General features: G+C 50.0%; 2 protein-coding genes across 2 annotated transcripts in view; both read left to right on the top strand.

Annotated features, from left to right (window-relative positions):
* Positions 1 to 451: 451 nt before the first annotated feature.
* Positions 452 to 5,556, top strand: CUNH2orf72 (chromosome unknown C2orf72 homolog). Its single transcript, XM_088525611.1, has 3 exons — positions 452 to 989; positions 3,822 to 3,932; positions 4,876 to 5,556. The coding sequence occupies exons 1-3, from the start codon at positions 452 to 454 to the stop codon at positions 4,965 to 4,967; spliced, it is 741 nt and encodes a 246-aa protein (XP_088381737.1). The 3' UTR covers positions 4,968 to 5,556.
* A 2,344-nt stretch (positions 5,557 to 7,900) lies between these two features.
* The window catches only part of PSMD1 (proteasome 26S subunit, non-ATPase 1), a 72,322-nt gene continuing 64,146 nt past the window's right edge, over positions 7,901 to 16,076 (top strand). Inside the window, exons 1-9 of the mRNA XM_088525502.1 lie at positions 7,901 to 8,014; positions 9,978 to 10,021; positions 11,110 to 11,183; positions 11,398 to 11,567; positions 12,085 to 12,290; positions 12,851 to 12,994; positions 13,474 to 13,700; positions 14,802 to 14,862; positions 15,892 to 16,020. Of these exons, the coding sequence (XP_088381628.1) occupies positions 7,999 to 8,014; positions 9,978 to 10,021; positions 11,110 to 11,183; positions 11,398 to 11,567; positions 12,085 to 12,290; positions 12,851 to 12,994; positions 13,474 to 13,700; positions 14,802 to 14,862; positions 15,892 to 16,020 (1,071 nt within the window). The 5' untranslated portion in view covers positions 7,901 to 7,998. The remainder of the gene's footprint in view (positions 8,015 to 9,977; positions 10,022 to 11,109; positions 11,184 to 11,397; positions 11,568 to 12,084; positions 12,291 to 12,850; positions 12,995 to 13,473; positions 13,701 to 14,801; positions 14,863 to 15,891; positions 16,021 to 16,076) is intronic.

Raw genomic sequence — 16,076 nt, 5'->3', positions numbered from 1 at the left:
ATAGGCAGTGTGCAAGCGCTGGGCTCCCCATCGCTCTCGGGTGGTTCATTCACCCTCAGCAGGCAGAGGCTCCCTGTGGGACATGGGCATTTCACCAGGCTCGGCCTGTGCCACGCGCACCAGCCTCGAAGCCTCGTTACAGCCCTGCACTTTTACCCGCAAACAGTTCGTGCTTCTCGGGGATGGGCGCGTGTCACTGCCGGGCGCTGCTGCTGGGGCTGCGCCTGGCTCGTGTTTTGCTGGGGGCGGTGGGACGTGGTGTTTGCGGAGGGGCTGCGGGGGCCGGTACCGGGGCCGGTGCAGAGCCGTGGGAGCGGTGACCGGGGCCGGTACCGGGGGAGGCGCGGAGCGGCGGGGGCGGTGACCGGGGCCGGTACCGGGGGAGGTGCGGAGCCGCGGGGGCGGTGCGCGGTGCCGGTGCCGGTGGCGGGCAGGCTGCGCGGCGGCCGGGATGGCGGAGGAGCTGCGGGAGCTGCGGGCGCTGGTGGAGCGGGCGGGCGGGCGGCGGGCCGTGCTGCTCGTGGCCGAGGTGGCGGAGGGCGCCCCGGCGGCGGCCACGCTGGCCGCCTTCGCCCGCGACCTGCTGGGCGACGAGGCGCCGGGACCGCCGGGGCCCGGGTGCCCCCCGCCGCCGCCACCGCCGCCCCGCCACGGGCGCCGCGGCCGCCGGGCGCTCTCCGCGCGGCTGCTGCTCGTGCTGTGGCGCGGCGGGGCGGCGCGGGGCGGCGGGGCGCGCGCGCGGCTGCGCGAGGTGGTGCGGGACGTGCGCGGCCGCCTGGCCCCGGCGCCGCCGCCCGCCGTCGTGGGCGTCCTGCTGCCCGGCGGCGACAGCGGCGACGCGGCGGCGCTGGACGAGACGCTGCGGCGGCACTTCCCGGCGCCGGGCACCGTGCGCGGCGCCCGCTACAGCCCCGGCAGCGCCGCCGCCCTGCGCGAGTGCCGCGACGCCGCCTGCCGCGCCCTGCGCGCCGCGCTGCAGCACCCGGCAGGTACCGGCACCCGCGCCCCGCGGCACCCGCGCCCGGCCCCCCGCCCGTGGGCACCGGCCGTCCTGCGGCGGAGGGGAGGGATCCGGCCCGGGAGCGCTTGGGATCGGCAGCTCCCCCCCATCCCTGCGGGTGCTGCCGGGGCCCTTGGCGTTTGCATCTGCCCAGCGCTGGTGGGATCTGGGGTTTCCCGGTGCTATCTGCTTCATCCTGCTGGGATCTGGCCTTTCCCAGGGGGATCTGCCCCATTCTGGTGAGGTCTGCCCCATCCCCTGTGGGCTTTCGTCTCTTCCAGTATAATTCGCCCCATCCTGGTGGGATCTGTCCCTTCCTTAGTGGGATTTGCCCCATCCTGGCTGGTGGGATCTGGCCTTTCCCAATGGAATGTACCCCTTCCTGGTGGGATTCCCAGCCCTAGCAGCTGTGGAGGATGGACGGCATGTTGAAAAGCACCAGAGCAGCTCTTGGTAGCAGGAATATGGCAGGTGACACTGTGACATGGTGCCCCTCCATGCTTGCAAACACATGTTCCTGGGACAGGGCATGGGGGTGCAGCTGCTGCCGTAGGGTAGGGGCAGGTCCGGGGAGGAAGGTGCTCGTGCTGCCTCCGCATAATAAGCAAGAACAGCAGAAAATGGGTGCTTGGATTTAAAACCACACACGTCTATTAGCGGCCAGCCTAGGCAAGGTGGTTACGCTGGGCTCAAAGCTGGGTGTAAAACAGGCCTTGGAGAACAGAAGTTGCCCCGGGCGGAACGTCGAGTCATGTCTGTGTGCGAACATGGGCCAGCCGGGCGACTGGTGAAATGCAGCCTATGAAGCAGCCTGGCCTCACGTGGGTCTTTGGTACTGCCTTTCTTGGGATGTTTCCCTTTCTTCCTCCTTTCTTTCATTTCTCTCCTTTTCCCTCGCTCCCCTTTATTGCCACAGGATTGGAAGCTCTGCTCCCTCTCTGTCTTGCTCCTGACAGATCCCAGCAGTTCAGCTCTGCATAAACAGGGTCCTCCAGAATCCCAGGGACATGGGGCTGGTTGGCTTTTGCTGCCCAGCAGGCAGGAGCTCAGCCACACTCCTGAAATTAGCTTGGTCCAGAATCCTGGACCTGAACTTTGAGGAGCTTTGCGACCACGAGGACCCACGTGGTCCCAGTGGGAAGCTGCAGTGCTGCCCTCTGCCATCGCTTGGGCCAGGGCAGCCACAGCCCTTGGTACTGAGGCAATGATTTCTGCTTGCAGCTCCCCTCCTTGCCCTGGATTTTGTCTTCCTCACGTTGTTAACAACTTCTGTCGCCCGTCCAGATGGCCCTAGGGAACAGAGCAGCTGCAGAGGCAGAAAAACATCCCCGCATGTGGCCTTTTCCTGATGTTGCTCTGTGCTGTGCCTCTGTACATGTATTTTTCTGCCCAATCTGTTGTGGATTGTTCTGTGTGCAACCATGAAAATAGCAGGGCAGCAGGCAGGGGAGAGACCATCAAGAGCATGAGCAGCTCCTGTGGCCAGCCTGTCTGTGAGCGTTTTATAAGCGTGGTGGGTAGGAGCAATCAGCGCGTTGCTTTAATTCACCTCTGATGCTCTGCCTGTCGCTCTTAGTCATGTAAGTGTTCAGTAACCCACATGTGTAATGAGGATGGCTGTCAGCTGTGACATTAGGCCTTAGGCAAGGGTGGCTACGTTCTTGTCCCTGTGAACCCTACATACCAAAGTCTCTGTGTGGTCAAAAGGGCTCCCAGGTTAGCAGCAAAGCAAGCTGCAGTTCTTCTACAGGTGCCAACACACAGACGTCCCCAGCCAGGGCTACACTTCTGTCTTTGCCCTCCTTGACTTGGAAGTGTTAAACTGGATTAAAAAAAAAAAAAAAAGTTCTTAGACCTTAGACCATCGCTAAAGGTCCTTCCCTTGCTGGGAAGCTGGGACCCAGTGGGGTTTGTGGGCCTCTGCAGTCAAAGGGGGCTGTGGGGTACCTGTTATCCCAGGGCCTGAGAGGAGTGGATGGGCTCACGCCTGGAGGGCTGGTTGTGGAGTGCCAGGAGGCATCGCTACTGTGAGCCGTTTGGTGTTGCAATGGTTTGATAAGATGAAGGACACTGAAGTGGTTTATCTTTTGTTACCGGGAGATAAGACCTGATTTAGAGGTGAAAGGCCACACAATATTTCAATGGGGATGCTGAGTTGCTGCTGTTTGAGTCTGCAGAAAATAAACTGCTGCAGTGTTTACTGCAGTGGCTTGAAAGCTCGTAGTAACTTGCTGTGACCTTTGCTGTCCTCCAGAATAAATACTGTACACCGATAGAGGCTGTGTGCTCTCTTGCTCTTCTGCAAGCAGTTATGGCTTTAATTTTTAACGTGCTACAAGTCTCAGTGTTTCCAGCGGTGAGTAGGTTGAAGTGGAGAAGCTGTGTGATAATGCAATAGAAAAGCTTCCTTCTGCTGGAATGCCCTGAACACATCAGTCCTCCCTGCTGCCCCGTGCACTGGGTGAACTGCCAGGTTTCCTGCTCTCGCTGGGCTGCCAGTGGCTGTTGCTTTCAAACCAGCTTCTGTTCAAACCTGGCTGTTCCGTGGGAAAAGAGCATTCAGGATGGTTTTGGCAGCAATGCAGCAAGAAGATGGAAGCTGACAGTAAGGGCAAATTTCCAGAGTAGAGGAGCATTTTCTGCCTGAAATAAGAACCTCCAGGAGCTGCTCTGTGCTTTTGGGGGAGGCTTCTGTGGAACCCGGGTTTTGCTGCAAGGAGTCGGCAGCGTGGAGGGGACGAGTTGCAAATCGATTGTGGGGAGGTGGGGGAACAGCAGCGTTGACCCGATGCCATCTGAACTTCTCTGGTTAATCCCAAAGAGCGGAAAGAAAGCGAGAGGTGGAGACTCCCTTCCTTCCTGCAATGCATCTATCGTGGCCGCAGGAGCCGGAGAAAAGGCCACGTAGCAGAAGCTGCAAACGCCCGTGAAGGTACGTGCTGCTCCCGAGAAGGCTTTGTGCTCCCGGCGCCATGGTCGGAGGTTCCTCCCCGGCTCCCTGCTGGTCCCCATGCCTGCTGGTGGCTTCCTCGAGCTATTTTCATCTCCACAGCTCCTCTAGCCTGAGCCTGGTGGCAACCAGTGCGTGCCTGGCTGCTGAGATGCCCTCTGCCTGCTTTCTCACTTGTCCCCAGCCACTCGAAGCACCTACATGTGCAGCTGAGATAGCAGTGCTCAGCACCGGTGATGGCCGGGATTAGCCAGAACACAGCCAAAACGTTGCCTGCTGCTTACAGCCTCTCTGATAGCGCCAGCACTTGGCCCTGGTGCAGAGCAAATGCCTTCAAAGAGCTCTGTGCTCAGCGGCAACCCAGCCAGCTGGGTGCTCTGCAGCGAGCAGGCACCGCTCTGCAGCCCGCTGGGCAGTGTGGGGTTTTATGCTTCTCTCTTGCCTCTCTGCTTCCAGATGCCTTTTTCATCTGCCAGGGAATGACACATCCCTCCTTGAGTATACAGGGCTGTGGGGCTCTCTTGGTCAAGCATTTGTCATCATCCTTCAGATCTTTCACAAATCAAAAGGTCCTGAGCCCAGGGTGTGGTGGCATCCCAGGAAGCACTGCTGAGCTCTGCTGCATTTTGTGGGAGCTCCTCATGGCAGAATTCCTGTCCTTCCAAACAGTGAACTGGAACCATAATTTTGTTCTTAGTGAAGTTTTCTGCAAATGCAGCTGGAAGCAGCATTCCCAAAACATATGCTGTGAGGCCAGCATTTGTAAAATCAAATGAGAATCAATTATGGAAAAATCAGCCGCTCTTAGGTCTTACCAATTGCTCTGACTACCAGCTCAGTTTTTGTCTTGTTTTAAATTGCAATTTGCATGAGAAGAACAGATTCGAAGTTCAGCTCTCCCTTGACCTCTCTCTGCTCTTGGCAGATGACATGCGGGACCTTGAGGAAGCAGTGGCTCTGACCAGCCTGTCGCCCAACGGGAACTATGAGGAAGCTGCTGGAGACAAGGGCACCTAGAACCAGCAGACACCCAGCACGCGCTGTGTCCTGGATCTGCCCAGTCAATTTGGAGCCGTGGGAGAAAGAGCTGCTCTGTGTTCACGTGCTCTCCCCTCTGGGGAGCAGCCACTCGCCTTCGTTCGCCAGGGGCTTCTCCAGCCTCTGCAACAGCCTCGAGCACCCGTGCTAGCCAGCCCTGCTCTGCTCACAGAGCCTCGTGGGGGCTGCGTCCCTGGGGTGGCTGCTGGACACCCCTGCGGCGCCTGGAGCTGCCGATGGGCAACGGGCTTTGGAGCAGCCCCTTGGGAACACTGTCTTCCCTCCGGGCGCGATGACGTCGGGGTTTGGGGTGTCAGATGCTGCAATTTGCCTGCAGAAGATTCCTTTCGGATTCTGAGCAAGATTCCCTGCTGAAAGAGGCCTTTCAGGCTGGTCTCCCTGGAAAGCAGACTCTGCTGCTGTATTTTCCTACTTTATTGCTGTTTTGAATTTCCACTCTCTGATTAGGGAAAGAAGGACAAGTAAGATGGTGACAAGGAAACTGCAGCAAGACTGATCATGAGGCCTTGGATAGACTAGCAGGCTGAAAAAGCTTGAACATTACTGTGTAATGCAAAGAATTGCACTAACGGCCTGTTCTGGGTCACAAGAATGATGCAGAAGAGACTGACAATGATGGCAGCGGGAGCGTGGTTTTGGGAGTAGGACGCATCTGTCTAGCTTGTCTTGGCACTCGCAGAGAGCTCGATGGGCTGCCTGGGTTGGGAGGTGACAGACATGGGCTGCCGCTTGGCTGACGTTAGGTGGTGTCATGAGAGAGGTCTGAGCACGGACATCTCCACAGCCATGCGGTGCCGGGTCCTTTAGGAGGCCCACTGTGTTCCTCTCACCGAGATGTGGCTGCTTTGTAAATAAACAAATGAATACATACATATATGTGTATGAAGAGGCACCCAAGTAGTTCCACATGACGACTGGTAGCCTGTGGGGCACAGGAGAATCACAAAACAGTTGGGGTTCGAAGGGACCCCTGGAATTCATCTGGTCCAAGTCCCTGCTCAAGGGGGGGTCAAGATCAAGCCCAAATGATTGCAAATCCTTGGCTGACAGAGGCTATTAATATAACACTAGGATTGCCTTTGGTGATTATTTTAATGCAACATGCAATCTTTGGGAGGTTCATCTGCTTCAGAAACATCACCCCCTCATCTCCTGTGTGGGCCTGGGGTGTAGTGGTCACCACAAACATGATAGTTCCCCAATTAAGTCGTAGTCTGGGCAACTCACATAAAAGCTGCCAGTATGATCCAGGAAATATTTATTTTCCTGCCGTATTTAGCCTTTGGCACCTAGAATGAAGAAATGCAGAGTACAGATTTGCAGTTAAACCTATCTCCCATCTTAGTGCTACACATCCAATGGACTTATCTACATGGGATTTATGTGTGAATCCTATTATTGGCTGGATGGCAGAGCTCAGAGGGTGGTGATCAGCGGTGCAGAGTCCAGTTGGAGGCCTGTAGCTAACAGTGTCTCCCAGGGGTCAGTCCTTGGTCCAGTCCTGTTCAATTTATCCATCAATGACCTGGATGAAGGCACAGAGTGCTCCCTCAGCAAGTTTGCTGATGATACCAAACTGGGAGGAGCGGCTGACACCCCAGAGGGCTGCGCTGCCGTCCAGAGGGACCTGGACAGACTGGACAACTGGGCGGTGAAAAACCTCATGCAATTCAACAAGGCCAAGTGCAAGGTTCTGCACCTGGGGAGAAATAACCCCAGACACCAGTACAGGATGGGGACCGACCTTCTGGAGAGCAGCTCTGCAGAGAAGGACCTGAGCGTTGTGGTGCACGACAAGTTGACCATGAGGCAGCAGTGTGCCCTCGTGGCCAAGAAGGCCAATGGAATCTTGGGCTGCATTAAGAAGAGTGTCTCCAGCAGGTCGAGGGAGGGGATCCTGCCACTCTACTCAGCCCTGGTGAGGCCGCATCTGGAGTATTGTGTCCAGTGCTGGGCCCCACAGTGTAAGAGGGATGTGGAGCTGCTGGAGAGAGTCCAGCGCAGGGCTACAAGGATGATCAGGGGCCTGGAACATCTGCCCTATGAGGAGAGGCTGAGGGAGCTGGGCCTGTTCAGCCTGGAGAAGAGAAGGCTGAGAGGGGACCTGATCAGTGTATATAAGTACCTCAAGGGAGGCAGTGAGGAGGATGGTGCTGGCCTCTTTTCAGTGGTGGCCACCAACAGAATTAGAGGAAACGGCCGGAAACTGAGGCATCAAAAGTTCCACAGGAACTTAAGGAAAAATTTCTTAACAGTGAGGGTGACAGAGCACTGGAACAGGCTGCCCAGAGAGGTTGTAGAGTCTCCTTCTCCGGAGATCTTCAAAACCCTCTTGGACGCAGTCCTGTGCCACGTGCTCTAGGTGACCCTGCGTGTGCAGGGGGGTTGGACTAGATGATCTCTAGAGGTCCCTTCCAACCTTAACCCTTCTATGATTCTATGATCTTTCAAGTTTTAAGTTTACCCTTGCAGGGAGACGTCAGTTAAAAAGGAAATTCCTGGGATTTAGAGAGGTGAAAGTGGGATTTTATTTTCCTCATTTTTCCCCTTTGGCTGAGAAAGGAAAATAAAGTCTTATTTTATTTTATTTTATTTTATTTTATTTTATTTTATTTTATTTTATTTTGTTGGTCATTTGGAAGAGCAGCAGCGCGGCAACCTGAAGGCCCCGCCTGTAACGAATAAGGACATGGAAGCGCCGAGCCGCGCGCGGGGCCGGAGCTTCCCCCGCCGCTCGCTGCCCTCAGAGGCGGCCCCGGCCGCGGCTGCCCGCGCCGCGCGAGGCCCCGCCGCGTCTTTCCGAGCAGGCGCCCGCGCCGGGCACCTTCCGCCGGCGGAAGGAAGGGGCCCTCGACGGCACTTCCGGGCCGGGCGGCGGTAGCGGCGCGGAGGCGGTAGCGGCAGCAGCGGCGGTAGCGGCGCGGGCCGGAGCGGACCGGAGCCGCCGGCCCCGACCCGAGAGCAGCCCCTCCGCGGCCCGGCCGGCACCATGATCACCTCGGCGGGTGAGTGCGTCGCGCCGCGCCGCTCCGCGCTGCCCGCCGGCGTTTCGCTGAGTCAGGGCCGTGACGGGGCACGGCCGCAGCTCCCCCCGCGGCGGCTTCTCGGCCCCCGGCCCGGCCGCGCTGCCCGCCTCGGCCCGCGGGGGAGCAGGGGGGCCCCCGGGACCGGCCGCGCCGGGACGCGGAGCTTTGCCCGAGGGTGGCCCGTAGCGGCGCCCGCCCCGCGCGGCCCTCGGCCGGCCCCGTGAGCGGCCCCCGCCGGCGGGAGCCCGTCCCGGTGCCCCTGCGCTGCCAGGAAGGGCCGGGGGGAGGTTGAGGGCGGCTTGTGCCGATGAACGGCAGGCAGGAGGGATCGGGGCACTGCAGGGAGACATGAGGATGGAGGAGTTAGAGCTGCAGCAGAAAACTGGGTTTTCTTCCTGGTGAGTCACGTAGTGCAAGTATAAAAATCAAAATTTGGGGTGCAGTTTCAGGGACACTTGGCGGAGCACTGTGGGGTTGCTGAGTCTAACTCACCTACCCGAGGGCTGCTTCAGGGCTTCCCGGGGTGTTTCTGACAGATGTGTGTCCTCTGTGGCCTTCTAAAATCTCTGATAATGGAGCTTCCATAACAACATGCCCAGGCAAAATGATTATCTTGACCTTACCACTAGAAGACTGTTCCTACCAGCAAACCTCAGTCTTGGAAACTCCAAATCCAGCCTGTTACTCCCATGGCTGTTCATATTTGCTATGGTGAGCAGGTTATTCTCTTTCTGCTGTCTCTTCTCTTTCTGCAGGCATATACACACATGAACTCTGTAGTTGTCTCAGCTTTCACTAAAGGAAACAGTTGCAAACCCTCCAGTCAGCCTCTACAGGCCCTGATTGTTATAGTTCATCATTCCGTTTGTTCCAGATGCTCTAGTTTTCCGTCTTAAAACCTGTTGCTTGGCACAGGACACAGCAGACTGGCCCAGGCTATGAGCACCAGGGAGGGGTTGCTTCATATATGTGCCGGGGAATGTGTCTCAGTGTGACATATGGGGCTCTGTCTCGCACTGCAGCCACATGGTGTTCTGATTGTGTTTCATCCTAATCCAGTTTAGCACCGAGCCCTTTCTGTATTTGTACATTTTAGTTTTGGTTTGTGCTCTTCTCTTTGAATTTTATCATGTATGTATCATGTTTTTATAGACTCTTCCCCTGCACATATGCTCCCCTCTTGAGTTTGTGAAGATCACTTAAAATCCCATCAGGTTTCCTCTGGAGGCCTTAAGAGATCTTGCTTTGGGGGGGCTTAAGCAAGATCTCCTAAGAGATTTCTGCTAGCTCTGCAGTAGGCTTGTTGACCCTTCCAGCTGGATGTCTTCTGTGGATTAAAAAAGATCATAGATCTGTATAACAGGTGAAAGATTTAAAAGCAATGGATTGGGTTGGACTTTGGGCAGATCCTCTCTACCCCCTCTCCTCCATTTTTAGTTTCATTCCTTTGGTTTATCAATGAACCATCTATAACTGTTTTCAGGTAGAGCTTTCCAAATAATTGTGGGCCCTTCTGGTTATTTGTGTTAGACTGTTTCTTCAGATGTTTGTATCAGTTCCTGGGACAGAGTCCTGGTAAAACTGGGAGGTACGAAGTCTGACTCCTGGATATAAAAAGGAGATAGGATGCTTTGATGTGGCCTTTTCTCCAGGGGAGAGAAGAAGGTATTTGCCATAAATCATCCTGCAGACTAGTGATGGAGCTGGAAGTGAAAAACAGTTCTCTGAGTTCCTAATACATTTACCTATAAAAAAATCATGTTTTATAAGGATTGCATCTTCAGAGTTGTAACCTCTAAGCTGTTCTGTGTTCATTTTTAACACTGAAGATTTTAAGCCAGCATTGCAGATACAGCCTCCTTCCATGCCTGTTATTTTTGGACTAAATCATATGTTCACTTCTAAAACGGAGAATCCAAAACATAATGATCTTGTTTTGCAGCTGGAATCATCTCTCTTCTGGATGAAGAGGAGCCACAGCTCAAGGTAAGTTCAGCGTTTCTGATTACATCTGGGAGCAAACAACAACAGACTTTCTACGTTGACAATTTAAAAGCAGAAATGAATGAATCTTAACAATTACAAAAATTGGACAGCAACAGGTTGGCTTCAAATCCCTTCCATCCTGAAATGGTAAAAGGAAAGGTCTAAGTAACTTAATGGCAAACTTCCTTGTTTTGAACATAAATCAAACTGGAGCTTCACATGCTAAGATCTCTCCTCCTTGAAGTTCCCAATTCTCTGGTGGTGGTGGGGCTTTGTTACTTACATATGCTCAGGAGGCTGCATTTTGACTCTTAAGATTCAAAGCCCCCAGAAATTGCAAGTTTTTAGCACGACTAATGTAAAACTGTAAATGTGTAACTATGTTGTAACCAACACAGCTAGGTAAAGCAAAATAACCAAGGTTATGGCCTTCACGTAAAAGCATGTTAGTGGTAGGAGAAGAAAATGGCAACAAAACTTTACATGTAGTCCATGAAGTATCCCAGGACAGTGCCTCCTCGCAACAGGATGGCAGTGCACTGGTGCTGCTTGCTAGTCGTTTGATCACAGTTATCACAGTGTGTTTTAGAAGGGACAGATACAGCTCGTAGTATCTGTAGTTCCCTAGTTCTGCTTCTCTTGAAAGCAGACGTAGATGAGCGAACGCTGCCTGTGCTCTGAGCTGGTTACATGTAGGCGATGCTAGTTCAGATCTTGTTCATCTTCTAACTTGCTACACATGAGCAGTTAAATCGTACTGGCTGGTGCAGACCACAGGCCAAGGAGTTCTTGTGCCCTGTGCAAAGATTGTGAAGAAGACTCTGTATTTTAAAGAATCTCAACTATCAGGCATTTTAGCAAGTTGATTGTGTGAGAGACCCTGGGAAGGGTTCTTTGTCTTCCTGGTTAAATGGCCAGTCCTTTCCTTTTGTTGCAAGGGGGATGCAAAGAGCAATGAATGCTTGCAAAGATGTTTTCAAGTAGAATTTGCTCTTTAAGAAGGACTTCTTTTTAAATAGCTGGGCTTATTGAGAAGAGTTAATAAATGCAGCTTTCTATGTAAAATAACTTCTTATTGTTTTCTGCAGGAGTTTGCTCTTCACAAGCTGAACGCTGTTGTCAATGATTTCTGGGCAGAAATCTCCGAGTCAGTGGACAAAATGTAAGAAAAGACCCTTAAGCAGCACCCACTGCAGGAATAAAAAGAGCAAGAGATATGAAGTAGAAATAGTTTTATTTGCATGATACTGGCTAGTGCAACATCCAGCTCTATATTTTCCAGAAAGTCCCCAAAATGCAAGTTGAATCAGGCTGTCCTTTGGCTTTAAAGAGAACAGAGCATACCGAGTTGATGTTCTTCCCTTTCTCCCTTTCAGTGAAGTTCTCTACGAAGATGAGGGTTTTCGGAGCCGACAGTTTGCTGCTTTAGTTGCTTCCAAAGTATTTTACCACCTGGGAGCTTTTGAAGAATCCCTGAATTATGCCCTGGGAGCAGGTGACCTCTTCAATGTCAATGACAACTCAGAATATGTGGAGACGATCATTGGTAAATAATAGTTGATGTAAAAGAAATCTTCTCGTATTATCAAAACTATTATGCTTTTGAAATTCCCATTACTTTAACTGCTTTTCTCCAAATTCCTTTTCATATATTGGTCTAAATAGATGCTACAGCTGATCTTTTTCCAGTTTAGTGTTACTTCTTTTTTTTTTTTATCCAATCTTTTGAGATTTTTGTAATGGAGCTTACTTAGGAGAATCTGGGCAATTGTTTTAAAATGGGATGATTTCTAAAGGAGATATAGATGTCTAGGTAAATTTGTAGATATTGTGATCTCTTCCTGAATCAGAGAACTTTGGTGTCACTGGAAAGATATTTTTTTTTGACCAGATGTGATTGAATTGTTGCATACTTAGTCATCTAAATGTTTTATGCAGTGGCTGCTTGTTTTTGATCCCTACTGGTCTCTGGCACTTTTGCAACCTGTGTTTTTTTTTTTTTTTTTAATCTGTGAACATCTCGGAAGTCAAAACAATTTTCTATATTTTTAATGTCTTTTCAGCAAAATGTATTGACCACTATACGAAGCAGTGCGTGGAGAATGCAGAACTGCCAGAAGGGGAGAAGAAACCTGTTGATGAAAGGCTAGAAGGGATCGTGAACAAAATGTTCCAGCGATGCTTGGATGACCACAAGTACAAGCAGGCCATTGGCATTGCTCTAGAGACACGCAGGCTGGATATCTTTGAGAAAACCATCCTTGAATCGGTAGGTGCAGCTTCCAGATGTAGATCAAGAAGTGAAGTGAGAGATCCATGTTGCAGTATCCCAACTTGACAGACCTCATAGTTTAAATCCTTTAAACTTTACCACTTTTCAGTTAACAGCTTTCCAATATTCTTGTATGTCTCCTTCCTGTGTTCTGAGAATGGTTATCATCAAGCCAGCTTCTTGCATTCTCTGTTCTATTTATTGTCCTGTGCATTACTGATTTTCTTTTTTTCTCCTTTTATAAACTCCTTATTTCAAATTACCTTTTCTAAGCCTAGTGGACAGATCTGTGTCTGCCTTTAGCAAGAAAGAGATGTGTTGGGGATCTACTTTTGATCTGTGGTTCATTTTGCTGACATTTTTTGTTAATGCTATGAATTTCACTGCATACAAAATGTTTTTTTTTTGCAAGAAGGGTAAAAGAGAAAACTGTACAATTGTGGATATATCCATATCTTTTGTTTTCTGTGATTAAATGGAAAAGAGGTAGCTTTGTTTTAATTTTTAAATATAATTTGTTATTATAACCTAGATTAAATCCTTTAATTTCATTTCAGAATGACGTTCCTGGGATGCTAGCCTACAGCTTGAAGCTCTGTATGTCTCTGATGCAGAACAAGCAGTTCCGTAATAAAGTCTTGAGAGTCCTAGTTAAAATTTACATGAATCTGGAGAAGCCAGACTTCATCAATGTGTGCCAGGTAAACTTCTTAGTGCGCTGTTTAAAACTTGATCAAGAATTGCTCTTCTTTAGATATATTTGACTCAACATTTACTTGGTCTCTGATTTTCATTCAGTTAAATGAAGTATCTTTTCCTGGTAGCATGCTCCAAACACATAATGAAGAGAGATTAGTATGAAAAAGAGGGAATTACTTTACATGTGGTCACTTTATAGAGATAGAAACACATTCAAAGACTGCAAGGGTCTTGAATTTTTAATATTAACTCTCATTTCTAAAGTGACCTATGAAAACTTTGAAAATTCTTCATGACTTCTATGAGGGAAAGAGACTTTTTTTTCTTTCTGTGAATTAATGTTCTGTGGGAGCAGGAGATAAGGGAATGAAGAAATGGGATGTGGCGTTAGGTGTTACTGCTTTTTCATTCCAAAGTATCTAATATCTTTTCCTGGTTTGTGATTTTGTTTTATTTTCCTTTTTTCACTTCTCCATCTCAGTGCCTGATATTCCTGGATGACCCACAGGCTGTGAGTGACATCTTGGAAAAGCTGGTGAAGGAAGACAACCTTCTTATGGCCTATCAAATTTGCTTTGATCTCTATGAAAGTGCTAGCCAGCAGTTCTTGTCTTCTGTGATCCAGAATCTCCGCACTGTGGGTACTCCCATTGCCTCTGTGCCTGGATCCACCAACACTGGTACTGTCCCTGGATCAGAGAAAGACAGGTGGGAACACCAGCCTGAGAAGAGGTGTAACTGTTCAGTTACAGCCCCCTTCTGAGGGAGCTGCCTGTTCTGTGTGTGAACACCCTGCTGCATGCAATTGTGTCACTTCACTTAAGCCAAGCTAATAGACAAGAGATGCTGTTTACTCTGGGCAAAATTGTATGTTACCAGAACCCACTGTTCAAAATAAGGCATTTTGCCTTGCAGTTGAGGCAGGCATGCCATCAATGGCCCTTAGCTGCAGGAAGCCCCTGTTAAGAAAACCATACCTGAGCCAGCATTAAGCATTCCATCCATTCTCATTCTCTTGACTGCTTACAAGTAATTGTCATAGATAGTTTTATGTTAAACCTCTGTTTTCAGAAGGTTGGGCAATACATGCTAAGGCTCATGCCTAACTTGAGGGCACTGTGGGAGAAGGTTGTGTTCCCATTGCTCCTCACTCTTGAGAGCTGTCCTGCCTGTGTGCCACCCAGCCCCTGCACCCTCTTTCGTAGTGTGTGTTGGGGGGTGCCACCTCGATCAAGGCTGGCTAAATGTAAGGTCTTACACAGCCGTGCGGAACAAGTTATAAATGATTTTGCTATTTCTGGATTACTGAATCAAAGGAAGCGTTCTGTCCATCTTGGTGAAATAAAGGTTGAGGCATGAAATAATCTATAAATCTTCCAGTGAAACATTAGAACAAGGTGGAAACTGCAGCTTAATATCCTTGGTTTCCATTTTAACACACTAGCATTCATCCTGATAGTGGTGAGCTCAAGGCTTTTGAGTGAGGGTATAATTCTTTACTGCTTAGTTGCTGACCCTGTTTTCTCATATTTCTCTCCAAACATCCCTGTTTTGCCCCTCTGGATAGGGGTAAAGGGTGGGATTTTCCTGGCCTTTGTCTTCCATTCACCGTAAAACTCATCTATGGAGGTGTCTATTTTTCAGCAGTGATGTTGAAATAGACAGTCCTTGAACTGTTGAAATCTGATTGTTTTCAGTGAAGAAACAAGTCTGGGCTGTTCTTTTTGAATGGTGCTTAGCCACAGTTACAGTGCTTGGTTGGTTATTGGTGGTGAACTGGGTTACATTTTCGTTTTCATTTTATTTCAGTGATGCTATGGAAGCAGATGAGAAGCCAGGAAGCACTTGTGCAGGAAAGTCTGCAGAAATTGTGAGTGCCATTACCAAATTTGCCATGCTTAGTTCTTCTAATGTATTCTGCTTGGATCTTCAGGGTTAGGATGCGGTCAGCTAATGAGAAATGGAGTCCTACTTCTGTTTTGCTTGAAGGCAAAGGGACAGATGATCTCTGAGGACCAAATAATCAGCAGTATAAAAGTCTAACAGCTCAGACACTGAAAACTAGAGGAGAGTGGGAAGTGGGTAAATTTCAGCAGATATTACTGAACCCAGAAAAAAAAAAAAGGGACAAAATAGAAGGATCTGGCTTCTGTGATAATCATCTTTGTGGCCAGAAACATTCCTGAGCTTTCCCCCAATCCAGACTGCTAGCCACAGGGAGAATAGAGAAGATAAGGTTAAGGGCTAAACTCATGTTCAGTCTAAGCTCTTTTTAATTAGTGCCAATAAAAAGAGCTGCAAAGTGCTTTTCACCCTACTGAGAACACACCTGATCGGGAACTTAAACTGGAAGGGGCTCTGTGGCCAGAAAGATGGAAGCTTTCTGAAGAGCTCTGGTTGATAAGTGCATAAGAGATTCCTAGTTCTGCTGGCCACTGTTCTAAAGCTGTTAGCTCACAAGAAGGTGCTGTAGGTCAGCATGGAGCAAAGTATGTGTCTTTGTGGTCCTCTGTGTAAGACTTCCAAGGAAAGGAAAGGGAGATTCCCGCTTATAAAATTAGTTGCCTCTTGCAGGAGATTCATGTGTAAGGGTAAACATAGCAGCCCGCTGAATACCAGATGATGTTTGTGCCTTTTGCTTTCAATATGGATACATTTCTTAAAGATTCCCTTCTCCCATCCACGCTCTTGTGCATAAAGAGACCTCATTATTTGGGAAGTTTGGGCTTGTACAGCAAGGGAAGAAACAATGTCCGTTTAGTGTCCAAACCTGACAGATTTTTTCAATATAGTGGAACACACTGCAGTGAATTCTCAAGAACTGTGTTTTCGCAGAAATCTAGCTGCATTTTCATACTTCTATGCTTTTTTTTTCCCCTCTTTTTGTTTGCATGTGAAGAATCCAGAGCCTAAGGATCAGATCTCAAAAATGATTAAAATTTTAAGTGGGGAAATGGCCATCGAGTTACACCTGCAGTTTTTAATACGAAACAACAATACAGACCTCATGATCCTCAAAAACACAAAGGTAAGAGTCTTTGGGTATGACAAATTAATGTTTAAAACTTGCTGATGTTTGCTCAG

The sequence above is a fragment of the Tinamus guttatus genome, unplaced genomic scaffold (genome assembly GCF_059628265.1).
Source record: "Tinamus guttatus ecotype Peru unplaced genomic scaffold, ASM5962826v1 Tinamus_guttatus_pri_ptg000227l, whole genome shotgun sequence".
Classification (NCBI taxonomy): Eukaryota; Metazoa; Chordata; class Aves; order Tinamiformes; family Tinamidae; genus Tinamus; species Tinamus guttatus.
Note: the sequence above shows the minus strand (reverse complement) of the source record. Positions and strands in the feature narration are given on the sequence as shown.

Coding starts and splice junctions, on each gene's coding strand:
- CUNH2orf72 (XM_088525611.1), top strand. CDS start 452: ATGGCGGAGGAGCTGCGGGAGCTGCGGGCGCTGGTGGAGCGGGCGGGC. Junction 990..3,821: donor CGCGCTGCAGCACCCGGCAG/GTACCGGCACCC, acceptor TTAATCCCAAAG/AGCGGAAAGAAAGCGAGAGG. Junction 3,933..4,875: donor AGCTGCAAACGCCCGTGAAG/GTACGTGCTGCT, acceptor TGCTCTTGGCAG/ATGACATGCGGGACCTTGAG.